Source organism: Candoia aspera, chromosome 4, assembly GCF_035149785.1.
Source record: "Candoia aspera isolate rCanAsp1 chromosome 4, rCanAsp1.hap2, whole genome shotgun sequence".
Classification (NCBI taxonomy): domain Eukaryota; kingdom Metazoa; phylum Chordata; class Lepidosauria; order Squamata; family Boidae; genus Candoia; species Candoia aspera.
In genome coordinates, this window is record NC_086156.1 from 61,934,936 (window position 1) to 61,949,127 (window position 14,192).

The following is a 14,192-nucleotide window of genomic DNA, read 5'->3' on the forward strand; positions in this document are numbered from 1 at the left end:
CAGTGCGGCAGGGGAGTAACGCTCGATGGCTTCTACTGTAGAGGGCTGCTTCTCCTCCACCTGCCACGCGAAGCCCCGCCGCCCGCCGGAGCCCAATCCGAGCAGTCGCGCCGAAGGAGCCGCCCTTCAACATCTCCTGCCGCCTTATCTAGACGGGCGGCTCGCCTCCCACTTGCTCCCTTCCAGCTGCCTGCCAGGCTCTGACTCCTCCCTCAACTGTCAACAGCTGAAGAGGCGGGGCGCAGGAACGCAAGAGTGAAGCCGGGAGAGACTCCGAGTCCAGATTTGACTCTGCGGGGGAGCGCTGGCCCCTCCGTTTTGAAGAACGTCGCCTGTTGTTAGTTTTTGACAGCCTTCTTGTTAGCTTTAGAAAATGCAAGACACAATGGGTAGAAAAATACTGCGGTCAGGAAAGTACTCGCGTGCCTACGCCTAGGGGTCTTAGGAGGATCATTGGGAAGAGAGGGAAATCACGAAACCTGAATCTACCAAACTTTAAAAACTAGCCACTCTGTTGAAAATGCAAGACCCAAAGGCGGCTTTCCTCTGTCAAACGCCGTCTACTAAATGTCCCTTACGCACACTGCCTGCTCTACCCCACCCCGAGCAACTTGCGGCTGAGAGGAATAAAAACAGGACGAGCATTCCTCACTGCTCTTTCCCAGGTCTCCAGCCCTCCTCCCATTTAAAAGTACACCAAAAATGCTCCTCGACTTTCCTTACCCGCTGGCGGGCTTGTAGTCCCCGGACTGAAGAACCGCGGTCTCCATGGATAACTTGAAAACAGGTTCTAGCGCTGCCTTGAATGAAACTGCTCAGCTCGCTCAAGTTGCAGCTGGCGGTGGGAGAGAAGTTTGGAGGCAGATGGCGGGCGTCTGCTGGGCCGATTGGTTGGCGCGCGGCCCTTCATTCACGCCGGGCTCCCACTCCAGCCGAGCTCCGACTTTCCTGCCTTCTCATCCGTGCGAGCGCGGGGCGCCTAAAAAGAGGGTGAGCGCGGAGAGAAAAGTTATTGCTGGCTCCTGCCTGGCACCCAGCGAACAACTAGAAAGGCAACTTCCGTCCCCGAGGCTGAGAGAGGGAGGCACAGACAAGGGCAACCTCTTGGTTCGCGTCCTGCTGCAGAGCTGAATGTCTTGCAGGATAACAACGGCTTTTGTTGCTGCATTTGCCGGCTAGGCAGAGAGAGGAGCTATGCAATATTTATGCTTCTGGCAGGTATTTTCTTTCGGAGGCCCAACAAACAGGATGGGTTGTCTAAACAAATTACAGTATCAGGAGCGGCAAAGCAACCAGAACATATTCTAGTATGGAAGACGGTAGAGTGGGTATCGACCAAATTCGACTCTAAGATGGTCAGTTTCTGAGATACACTAAGTACAAGGCTAGATGCCTAATATTAAAAAGTTTCCGAGCATATGCAGATGGTCTGTTTGATTGCCCTTCAGTTGCAGTAGTATAACATACTCCCCCATTCCACTGGGTAGGGTTACTTTTCTAAAGACCTGGCTGTTAAATAAAGCCGAACCAACATTCATAACTTTGGATTTGAAATGGAGAACTGAGCCGTAGCACCTGTTACAGAAGCTAAGCTTTGGGAATAATGCAAGCTGTTGCAGGAAAATGGTTGCAGTTACTCGCCAACAACAGAACAAAGCTTGCTTTGGCCCAGTTATCTCTGGCTTGCGCGCAAGGCTGGTTCGACGCCAAGACCGCTTACACTGAAAAACTTGCTATGATCCAGAAAATTTAGACGAAGGGTGGGGAAATGGAGATTAGCGAGCAGTGTGCTCCCATGTGACTGCCCGCGACGAATACAGCGAGGAAGAATGCCGGCTGGGCCGACCGAGAAAGGGAACCGGTGGCGCACGCCACTTTGTCTACGGTTGCGGGTAAAAGCGCGCCCGCGCGAACAAAAGCTGATCAAATAACCTGCTGCTGCCAGAGAAAGGGCTTTGTTTATATAATGAAAGACTCCGAAAAGACGATTCCTGTCGCCAGGTGTTTACCTGAAAAGTCCATTTTTCCCCTCCATGCTGAAGCCCTTAAAATGGGAGGGCCGTTTTAGATTTCCCGGGACTGCAATAAAGTAATGAAAGCATGAAGGGGGGGTGTATTATTTTTATGAGGGATTCATTTAAATTCAGAATCCTCTGGTGTAAGTAAGATCAAAGGTTGTTATTATGTAACCACAGTCTTTGTTTAAAAATAACTTTACAAACAAACGTGATGGTATTTTGGCATTAATACATTGCTATAAAGGGCCCTCAGAGGCAGTAGCTGCATTTAAAATTGTTTATCTTCTCATAATGGTCATCTGTTTCAAATCCCTCAACCATTATTTTTTAATTTTGTATAAAGTTAATAATTAAGCATTTTTTTTATTTCTGGGCCTCTACCTTTTAAGAATGGATAATCTATTGATAAAGTTAAACTGTAATATTTAAGAAAAATAAGGGTCAACGGGCTAGAAACCAGGGGACTCGTGAGTTCCTGTCCTGCCTTTGGCATGAAAGCCGGCTGGGTGACCTTGGGCCAGTCCCTCTCTCTCAGCCCAACTCACCTCACAGGGTTGTTGTTGTGGGGAAAATAGGAGGAGGAAGGACTATTTGGTATGTTCACCGCCTTGAGTCACTTACAAAAATAATAAAGACAGGATAGAAAATAAATAAATAAAATATCTCTCCAGTATGTAGTGATACATCGGGTACTGCCTCCATAATTTCTTCGTGTACTTGTTGTTTATTCGTTTAGTCGCTTCCGACTCTTCGTGACTTCATGGACCAGCCCACGCCAGAGCTTCCTGTCGGTCGTCAACACCCCCAGCTCCCCCAGGGACAAGTCCGTCACCTCTAGAATATCATCCATCCATCTTGCCCTTGGTCGGCCCCTCTTCCTTTTGCCTTCCACTCTCCCTAGCATCAGCATCTTTCAAATATCCCAAATGTTGTTCTTCCAAGGTTGTTTGTAAATACGTAATTACTCCCCAAGAATGATTTGTAAATGAATCAGGAAATCAAGCTCTGAGGACAGCAGTCTGTGTTCTACTGACACTTCAGGACATTTCTAGTTGAGGCTTTTAGTGCTATCTATCAAAATATATTGCATAGTTATTGCCACCTGGATGAAGTGGCACCAGGCAACTGGAGTTCTGTGTGATCGTTGGATGCCCCTATGCCTCAAGTCAAAGGTCTACAGAATGGTAGTGCACCCAGTCACCCTCTACCGATCGGAGTGCTGGCCAGCAACAGCAAAGCACGAGCAGGCCCTGCACTCGATGGAAATGCGAATGCTCCGATGGTGCCTTGGACTAACGCGATTCGACCACACCATGAACGATGATGTCCGACCACTGGGAGTTGTGCCAATCATGGCAAAACTGCGGGAAGGAAGGCTCAGATGGTATGGACACGTCATAAGCAGCAAAGAAGACTCAAAGCCTGGGGAACTGCCATGCGCCAGGGGAACTGCCAGAGGACTGGAAAAGAGCTGATTTAGTTCCAGTCTTTAAAAAGGGGGGAAAAGTGGATCCTGGAAACTACAGACCAATCAGCTTGACATCAGTACCTGGGAAAATCCTGGAAAAGGTAATCAAGCAGGGAGTTTGTGAGCACCTAGAACTGAACAAGGTGAACCCAGCATGGGTTCGTTTAGAACAGGTCATGTCATACAAATCTTACTGCCTTCTTTGATAAAGTGACTAAATTAGGCTATGTTTGAAGAATATACTTTTAAAACCTCACGAGACTATTATTCAAAATGTGAATCAAACATTGGAACTAAAATTTGCTGATTTTGAAAAAAGACTTGACCAGAAATTGGAGAAGATAGAAAAGAAAATGGAAGGAGAATTTTAAAAAGTTATTGACAGAGTGGATGTGCTAGAGACTGAAAGAGAAAATGAACTGGATAGACTTGCATTATTAGAACTAAGAGACAAGGAATTTTGTTTAAGATTCAGAGGAATACCTGAAGGTAAAGAAGAAGAATTGAAAGAAAAGGTTACACAAGCCTTGGCATCACTAATTTGATTGGGAAGAAGATAGGATGTGAGAAGAGATAGAAAAAAAATTTGTATAAACTCTAAATATGTAAATATACATAATAAATCAAGAGATGTATTAGTAGAGGTTTCTAGAAAAAAAACAAGGAACTTGATTTTGCAAGCACATTTTGATGCTAGGCTTAACATTGGGGGAGAAGATATAATTGTACTTAAAGAAGTACCAGTGAGAATTCTAAGAAAAAGAAAGGAATATGCTTTTTTGGTAGATATATTGAAAAAGAATAACGTTCCCTTTCGCTGGGAAAGACTAGAGGGGTTGAGCTTTACATTTCAACAAAAAAGATTTAAATTGACCTCAATCCCTAAAGCTAAAGATTTTTAATGAGATATGGAAAGGATTTGGAACAAGATGTAGGCAGAATTAAAAGAAAGGAAGGTGTAATATAGAGAGAAGAAATGGCCTCTACTTTTTTAAAGATTCTGAGGAATTACTTGCATAATATGGATTTGAAGTGTCTTACTTGGAATATATATGGAGCAAATGCTTCACAAAAAAGGAAACAAGTTTTTAATTATTTAAATAAATTAAAACATGATGTGATTTGTTTACAGGAAATGCATATAAAGAAAAAAGATATTAAGTATTTGGTAAATAAAAATTTGGGGCAAGAATTTGTTTCAGCTAATTCAAAGAAAACTAATGCAGTTGTAATTTATGTTAAATCTTATTTGAAACCACGTTTGTTACTTGCAGATGAGCATGGCAGGTATGTAGTAATTGAAGTAGAGAGATATGGAATTATAATTATAATAATAGTATATGCACCAAACGATGACAAAAATAAGTTTTATATTAAATTATAAATGAATTATCTGTTTTCTCATATTCAAGCTGGTGTTTGATGGGAGATTGGAATGGTGTTACATCACCACTGATGGATAGGGTATCTGAAAAGCAGGTTAATGTTAAACAAGGAAAATTGCCAAAAGCTTTTTTTGATTTAATGGAACATTTAGTATTAGTCGATTCTTGGAGACATAAAAATGGAATGGCAAAAGATTATACTTTTTATTCGGAGAGATATAAATCATTTTCAAGAATCAATATTGTTAGGATAGAGTCTGAGTTGGAAGAGGAAGAGTACAGTCCAGAAAAACCACCAAGCCAAGGAAAAAACTGAGGAAGGTTTACAATTGAAAAGAAGTCTTGGGTGGGAAGAAACAGAACAGCTGATGGGGCCAAGCAATGAATTGGTTTCGCCACCGCCAATCAGTGCTCAAGAGCGGCGCGCAGAAAGGAGGGCCAAGCAATGAGAAGCCCGATTGGCTCTCAATCGGCAACAGTGTTACTTGGCAGCCTATAAAAGGCATAGGAAGGCACAGAAGGGCGCCAGAGACAACTGCTCCTATTTGCAGCCATTTGAATCTGCCTTAGCACCTCCTGAGCTGTCTCTAGAATTGGAAAAGGCTGGTAATCTTGACAACTCCGATCTTCCTGTGGCACCTATGATCCTTCCACCCATCTTAACTGACCCAATTCCTATAACTGAATTTCCATTAGAGGTTTCTGCCTTGGGAACCACTGCCGCTCTCTTGCCTTCAGAATCCTTCTCCACTCCCACTGCTTTAGCACTGTCCGCCTCTGACATCTGCGTTTAACCGTCAACCAGGAAGTCAGCTCTGTTTTACTTACCTCATAACTTTCCATCTCTGCTCTGTAATACCTCCACTCAGTCTTGTCTCATCCTCATCTACCGGATTTCTTCACTCGGAACCGCTTGATTTCACTGCCTCAGAGTTAATGGCTCCCTTCCAATCTTCAACCAATTGGTAACTCAGCACTGTGTAATCCATTAATTCAACCCTATATTGTATTCTAATTGTGTTGTCTATGATTTCATTTGTTTCTATCTGAGTTTGAGAATCAATATTACCTCAGCTTTTGTTGCCTTGTCATTGGTAGACTATTCCTTTGTTTTAGTTTGAATTGTTGAATGATATATATAGTTCTCTAAATTAAACTAATACTTTGCAGGTTGTTTCTCATAGATCACCCAGTTATTGAGTAATTTGTTTAATAAAGAATTATATTAAATTTGGAGTCAGTCAGTTAAACAGGACAGATATGATATGGATCTCAATGGATTTGGCAAATAAAATTTCTAAAGTAGATATATTACCAAGGACACATTCTGATCACAATCCTGTATGTCAATAAAGAAAAAAAAGATTTTTCAGATGGAGATTGAATGAAGCTATTTTGAAAAAGGAGGTTGTTAAAGATTGTAAAAGGAAATTAAAAGAATTTTTTGAAATTAATTTAGATAACGAAACAGATATTAAAACTGTATGGGATACTAGTAAACCAGTTATGAGAGGGCATTTCATTTATCATAATCGAATCATAAGGAAAAAATCCCAACAAAAATTACAAACTGTTTTAGATCAGATTAAAAGAAAAAGTTGCAGAAAAAGCCATCTGATAATATTGTTTATCAATTGAAATTATTGCATCAACAAGTCTCAGTGTTAATGTTAAAAGAAATTGAAATAAAATTAAGATATGCTAAGCAGAGATATTTTGAATTTGCCAATAAACCTGGAAGATGGTTAGCATACAAATTAAGAAAAGAAAGGGAGAAGAAAATGATTACTAAAATTCAGGAAGATAATGCAGAATTAGTGGATAATAAAAAAATTCAAAAAGTATTTTATAATTTTTTCTCTAATTTATATGAAAAGCAAGAGATTTCACTGGAAAAGGTTGATGAATTTTTGAACAAACGTTACCAAAGATCTCACAAGGACAGAAATTAATACTTAATAGCCCTATAACTACTGTTGAAATAGTAGAAGCAATAAAGAAAGTTAAGTTAGGAAAAGCACCAGGACCTGATGGAATACCAGCAAGGTATTATAAATATTTTACAGATCAGATCCTTTTACCATTTAAAGAATTGATGAATTTGATTTTGTCGGGTTCAGCAATGCCTGATACATGGAAGAAAGCAAATATTGCACTTATACCAAAAGAAGTACAGGATCCATTATTGATAAGGAATTATAGGCCAATATCACTGTTAAAAAACGTTTATAAAATATTAGCATCGGTGCTAGCAGAAAGGATGAAAGTAATCTTACAGGAAATCATCAGGATCAATGTGGTTTTTTAGACAATTAAAAGATAACATACGAGTTGTGTTAGATATTATAGAATATGTACAATACCACAATGAATGTCAGATGGCTCTTATTTTTTTGGATGCAGAGAAAGCTTTTGATAATTTAAATTGGATTTTTATGTTTAAAGTTTTAGAGAGTATGGAATTTGGAGAAGCATTTATAAAGGGAATTAAATCAATCTATATGTCCCAAAAGGCTAAAATTATTGTAAACGAAGAGTTGACAGAAGCTTGGAAGACAAGAGAAAAACTAGAGATAGAAGGCCACTCATGTCATTGGTTTACCTATATACAATTATTTGAATGTTTTAAGTTGGACAATAATTATAGATTTGTAAATGAAACAACTCTCTTTGAAAATCAACTTCGTATGAATGATGAACATATTATTACTAAAATGTATAAAAATGTTATTGCAAATGAATTTGGAAGATGAACAAGTTAAGGAATGTATGGTTAAGTGGGCTAGAAATTTTGGGTACAGTATTATGATGGAACAGTGGGAAAGGACAAAAGGTTTAAAATTTATGTTGAGTTATTTAAAGGAAAATTTTTATAAAATGTACCGTTGGTACTTAACACCCAATAAATTATCGAAAATGTTTAAACATGTAACAAATGTATGTTGGAAATGCTCACAGGGAGAAGGGACCTTCTACCACCTTTGGTGGACATGTGAAAAAGCAAGGAAATTTTGGGACCAGATATATATCATTATTCAGAAAATCCTTAAAGTAAATATAATAAAAAAACAGAATTGTTTCTATTAGGTTTAATGGAGGAGAAACTGGAGAAAAAACATGGTAGCTTGTTTCTACACATGATTACTGCAGCAAGAATACTTTATGCCCAATGGTGGAAGGAACCACAAGTACCAACAGAAGAATGGACAATTAAATTAATGGATATAGCACAAATGGCAAAATTAAAAGACTTAATAAGAGATAAAACTGTTTCTAGATTTACAGACATATGGTGACCTTTTCTAGACTACCTGCTCGTAACAGAAAAAATGAAGTTATGATTACAGGTTTCATTTAAAACTTTATTTATGAATAGAAATAATAGTAATGTCGGATAAACTAGTGGAAAGAGTATTGTATTTCATATATAAGTATATCTATAATGGGGATAGTCGGAAACCACCTTTTATTTTCTTTATATTATTTTTTAACTTATGTTTGCATTTATAATCAAGGTTGTTTTTTCTTTTCTTAAATGTCTTTGTTTTGTTTGTTGTTTGTTGTATTTATTGTATGTAATCTTTTGTATTTTATTATATTTTGAAATAAAGTTTGAAGGAAAAAATACAAAAAAGGAAGACAATTATACCTCTGACAAAAAAATAAATAAACAGAACCACCTTAGGGCAGTTAAGACAGCCCTAAAAATACTAATAAGTGACCAAATCATCACAATCCTCCAGTAGACAAGGAAGGACAGACCACAGTTATCATGGACAGAACACCATACATCCAAAACGTAGAAGAATACTTGAATGACAGGGTACCTACAATCTCCTAAACATGAACTCAGTACAGAAAATTGACAACTAAAACAAGAACATTAATGATCTAACCAAAAAAAGCCAAATCATGAAAGAATGGTGTATGAAAAGTGGACTGGACTTCCCATGCTGCTCCTGGTGGTTTGGACACAGACTTGGACAGCTTTGTTACAGACAGATGACATCTGATGGCTAGGGCCACAGAGGATCCAGAGACCTGACATTGGGGCTGAAAACAGAACCGGAAGGCAAAATTGGTTTCAGGCACTGACTCTGACTTCCTTGTGAATGGACTGCCCCCAGATTCCACCATATCACAATCATGATGCTGCCTGCCCTCCCTCCACCATCAGTCCTCCCTCAAGATCCTGCCATCCCTTTCCCAGAATCCAGGCACCAACTATCCAATCAACCACCCAACAGCCAATTACATAACCTGTCATCCAGGAACGCCACCTCCCTGAAATAATATAAGGAATACCAAAGAGGAAAAAAATGGGAGATACCTTTGGTGTCATGTTTGTACTTCCCTGCCTCGCGGCGGCGCGGGGCCCCGGGGCGGTCGCCCTGGCGATGCCACGATCTCCATCTGGACCGACTGGTCCCCTTCGCGCCTCCGCACCGCCCGTCGATGCTCCGGGGACTGCACATGGGTCGAAGGGGTTGAATACCGCTGGCTTGATTCTTCCCGGACCTCCCGCAACGAGGTCACATCTAAGCTCAGCTGTTTCAGTATCGCTTCTAACGAGTCCATTTTTGACTCCAGCACTCGGATCCGATCCGGGGTGGGAGAGCCCTCCGTGGGCTGCACCTGCACCACGTTGGGGGATAATGGGTATCTCTGCCTCCAGGAGGGGCCCCCCGCCACCGTGGCATCCCCTTGGGTCTCATCCCAGGTGACCATCTCGCCCGGAGAATTTACGGTAGTCTCCGGGGCGGTTTTCAGACCCTCGGCTTCATCCTCCGACTCGGAGCTCGCCTCTTCTAGGATGGCTGACAGCTCCCCCCCCGGGACGGTCGGTCGGGCCGCCTCACGGTCGAGTCCGGTTCCCCTTCTTCCATCATCACGATGTTAGGTTCGGTCATCGCTGGCACTCTCCCTCACAGGGGTAGACAACTTGTCTTTTCCTGGACAGGGGCCAGCGGAGTTAGGATCTTAGATTCTCAGCTTTCAGAAGGAATAGTCGGTTCGAGCAAACTGCAATGAAAAACAGGGTGTAAGCGTTTGAGGTCATGAGGCAAATCAAGTTTAAAAGTCACTGGGTTAATTTGAGCGGTACCCGACCAAACTCTCATTTTTCCTGACGAATGCTAAAGCCTACATGGAGGAATGGGGGTCGCTTTTCCAGTCGGAAAAGGCAAAGATCATCACCATTGCCACCAAACTGAAGGGGAAGGCGGCAGACTGGTATGTCCAGATGTGCCAGTCGGAAGTGCCTGAACTGGAAAAATTCGATGAGTTCCTCTGGGCATTGAAACAACACTTCGAGGATCCTTTGGCGAAAGAGAGGGCGAAGCGAGCCCTGAAGGAACTTAAGCAGGGGTTCAGATCCGTGGCGGATTATGCTTTAGAGTTTAAAGCGCTGGCTGGGAAGGTGGATGACTGGTCCCAAGCCACCATTATCGAGCTATTCAAGGATGGCCTGAATACAGAGGTGCTGCGCTGATCCTTGGGGAGGGACGACCCATATACGCTGTATGAATGGATCCTGCTGGCGGGGAGGGCTGAACATGCCCATGAGATCTTCGCCCATCGAAAGACCGCCAAGTCGGGGCGGGAGGTGAAGCCCAGCCGCACAGCAAGCACCGGGGGGAAACCAGGACAACGACCCTGGGATGAGGAGCGAGAGAAGCGGTATGCAAAAGGCCTGTGTCTGAGATGTGGTAAAGAAGGGCATCGAGTGGTGGCGTGCCCGAAGGCAAAGGGAGAGGAACGGCTTGGCAAGCCGCTGACGAAGTCCCCTGCCCTGCCGAGGAAGCAGAAAGCTGCGGTGGCTGAAACCGTGGGAGACGATGTGATGTTCTACGAGGAGGAGGGTGAGCCCGAAATCCTGCAGCCGGCGGGAAATGCCAGCCACCTGCTTTAACAGGCGCCGCAGGGCAGGTGGTGGAAGAAGGGCGCGAGCCTTCATCGGTGAGTGGCAGTTACCGCATTCTCACGGTGAAGTTGAAGTTGGGCTCCCAATCCAAGACTGTAGAAGTATGGGCCATGATTGATTCGGGGTGTTCCCGGTGTCTAATGCACCCTGATGTGGTAGCGGCTCTGGAGCTACCCACTTTCCCTTTACAGCGACCCATCGCCTTTACACAGCTGGATGGGTCCATGGCAGGGGGCAAACCGGTCACCCATTTCACCGGGCGGGTATCCTTGCAGCTGGGCAGCCATCAGGAAGGTTTGTCTTTTGTAGTGGCTCCAGTAGGGGGTCCCTTGGTGGTGTTGGGGGTGCCTTGGTTGGTTCAGCAAAATCCCCAAATAAACTGGGTTTACCGGACTATCACGTTTAGGGATGGGTTCTACCAAGCGACTGAGGGGAAGGGTGTCCCAGAGGAGATGGTGGGGATTGCGGCAGCTGCGACTCCGCATGTCCCGGCCCCTCCTCTGGAAGGCTTGCCGGCAGAGTACAGGACGTTTGCTGATGTGTTTGGCGAAAAGGAAGCCGACCAATTACCCCCCCATCGAAAAACGGACTGTGCCATTGAACTGCTGCCCAACACCCAATTGCCCAAGCCAAAGATTTATTCCATGACCCAAAAGGAACTGACTCTGTTACGAGACTTTGTGGACAAAAATTTGGCGCGCGGATTCATCGAGCCGGCGAATTCACCGGTGGGGGCGCCGGTTCTCTTTCGCCCAAAAAAGGATGGGACATTGAGACTTTGTACCGATTTCCGCAGATTAAACGCCGTCTCAATTTCCAATAAATATCCCTTGCCATTGATCAAGGACATGTTGTCACATCTGGCCAAGGGAAAGATCTTCTCTAAACTTGATTTAAGAGAAGCCTACTATCGTGTACGCATCAAGGAGGGCGATGAGTGGAAAACCGCCTTCAATTGCCCGTTGGGAGCTTTCCAGTATAAGGTGTTACCTTTTGGTTTGGCTGGGGCCCCTGGGGTATTTATGCAATTGATCAATGAAGTACTGCATGAACATCTGTTTAAAGGGGTATTGGTGTATTTGGATGATGTATTGATTTATACTGAAACCATGGAAGAGCATGTGTCTCTGGTCAAAAAAGTGCTGAGTAAACTCAGATCAGCAGAATTGTATGCCAAACTGTCTAAATGTGCATTTCACCAGACGCAAATTGACTATTTGGGGTATAGAATTTCAGATAAGGGCATAGAAATGGACCCTGCCAAGGTGCAGGCTATCATGGACTGGGAAAGCCCCCGCACCCGCAGGCAACTTCAAAGTTTCCTGGGGTTCAGCAATTACTACAGATTGTTCATAAGGGGATTTGCTGAAATTGCCTTGCCATTAACAGAACTACTCCGAACCAAGGGTGTGGGAGATACTCGGAGAGTAAAGAATCCAGGGGCGTTGTTGCGCTGGACGCCTGCTTGTCAAACGGCGTTCGAGCGGCTGAAAGCAGCTTTTATCAAAGAGCCCATTTTGCAACATCCTGATCCCTCCAAACCGTTTGTGGTGCAAGCGGATGCCTCCGATTTTTCCATTGGGGCGTTGTTGATGCAACACGACGGGAAAGGGTGCCTCAAGCCATGTGCCTACTTGTCCCGCAAGTTCTCCAAGACTGAGCGACGTTGGCATGTATGGGAAAAGGAGGCATTCGCAGTAAAAGCCGCGTTGGAAACTTGGCGGCATCTGTTAGAAGGGGCGAATCACCCCTTTGAGGTGTGGACTGATCATAAAAATTTGGAGGCTCTTAGCACCCCTCGAAAACTGAGCCCGAAACAAGTTCGTTGGGCTCAATTTTTTAATCGGTTCAATTTTCATTTGAAGTTTATTCCGGGGAAAAAGAATTTCCTGGCTGATGCGTTGTCAAGGCAACCTCAGGACTCGGGGGCAGCACCAGATGTGGCTTCCCCTGTCCTAGTGGCCCGTTTCCACTCTGCTTATCCCACTAAGCCGGGTCCCTAGGAGTATTTTTAGGGGGGCGGTATGTCATGTTCGCCGTTTCAATGTCTTTGATACATCGTAACGTTTCGCATGTCATTAGCAGGTTGCGTGTTTCATCTTTCTCCGGAGGATGGGAGTACTTATGTTTTGGCTTTGCTCTGGAATGTATTTGCGTTATCTACTGCGCTCAAGGTTACTTTCCCAGGCTAGCAACTCTGACGATTGCTTGCACCTGTGCCGGGCGGGGCTGTTACGAGGGAGGCGGGATACGTTTGTACCAAGGGTTTAAGTTTGTATTTGGCGCGCTTTTGCTCATTCTCAGCTTTCTCTGTATTTGCTTCTAGGTAAAGGTAAAGGTTTCCCTTGACGTAAAGTCCAGTCGTGTCCGACTCTAGGGGGCGGTGCTCATCTCCGTTTCAAAGCCTTGGAGCCGGCGTTGTCCATAGGACACTTCCGGGTCATGTGGCCAGCATGACTCACGGAACGCCGTTACCTTCCCGCCGAAGCGGTACCAATTAATCTACTCACATTTGCATGTTTTCGAACTGCTTGGTGTGCAGAAGCTGGGACGAGCAACGGGAGCTCACCCCACCGCGCGGTTTCGAACCGCCGACCTTCCGATCGACAGCTCAGCGGTTTAACCCGCAGCGCCACCGCGTCCCTTTGCTTCTAGTTCCTTAATAAATCAGATTTCATATAGCAGCCTCTTGTGAGTCTGAGTATTTGGGCTAGGGCAATCATTACATTTGGTTGCATAAGGAGCTCTCTGATAATTGAGAAAAAAGTTTTAAAAATGGAATGAACAGCATATGACAAAAGTAGAACATTGGGAAATAGTCTGAAACAGTAAGGATGGGGTCAGGAAGGCTAAGACTGAGAATAAACTGAGACTTGCAATCAGTGACAAAAATGACAAAAAATGGGTTCTTTGAGTATGTGTGGAACAAGAGGAAAGTTAAAGAAGCAGTCAGCCTGCTGATTGGAAAAGATATTGAGACGGTGACAGGCAAAAGAGAGAAGGTTGAACTGCTTAATTCCTATTTTTATTTTTAATGTTTTTTCCAAAAGGAAAAAGTTCAACCTGTCAGAAGCCACATTAATGGGGAGCAGAAGAGAAATGTAGGTAAAAAGAGGTAAGAAATTGGTGAAAGAACACCTAGTTCCTTTGAATGAATTTGAGGCTCCAGATGTAATGATTGCCTATTCTAAAACACATTCAGACTCCTAAGTAGAAATTCAAAGATATCTGATTTATTAAAGAACAGCATGCAGGATCATGAAGAAAGCTGAGAATGGTAAAAGCGCAGGTAAATTCAAACTAAAAACCCTCGGTGAAATCCCTCCCCCCCTTAGAATCTTCTCAAGTCCACAACCACAGGTGCTCCTAACGGTTTCTGATGGTCTGCGGGAAAAGTC

General features: G+C 43.6%; 1 protein-coding gene across 1 annotated transcript in view; it reads right to left on the bottom strand.

The window, feature by feature from the left end:
• COBL (cordon-bleu WH2 repeat protein) overlaps positions 1-1,133 on the bottom strand; it is a 151,901-nt gene extending 150,768 nt beyond the window's left edge. Inside the window, exon 1 of the mRNA XM_063304245.1 lies at positions 724-1,133. Coding sequence (XP_063160315.1) covers positions 724-770 — 47 coding nt within the window. The 5' untranslated portion in view covers positions 771-1,133. The remainder of the gene's footprint in view (positions 1-723) is intronic.
• Positions 1,134-14,192: the final 13,059 nt, after the last annotated feature.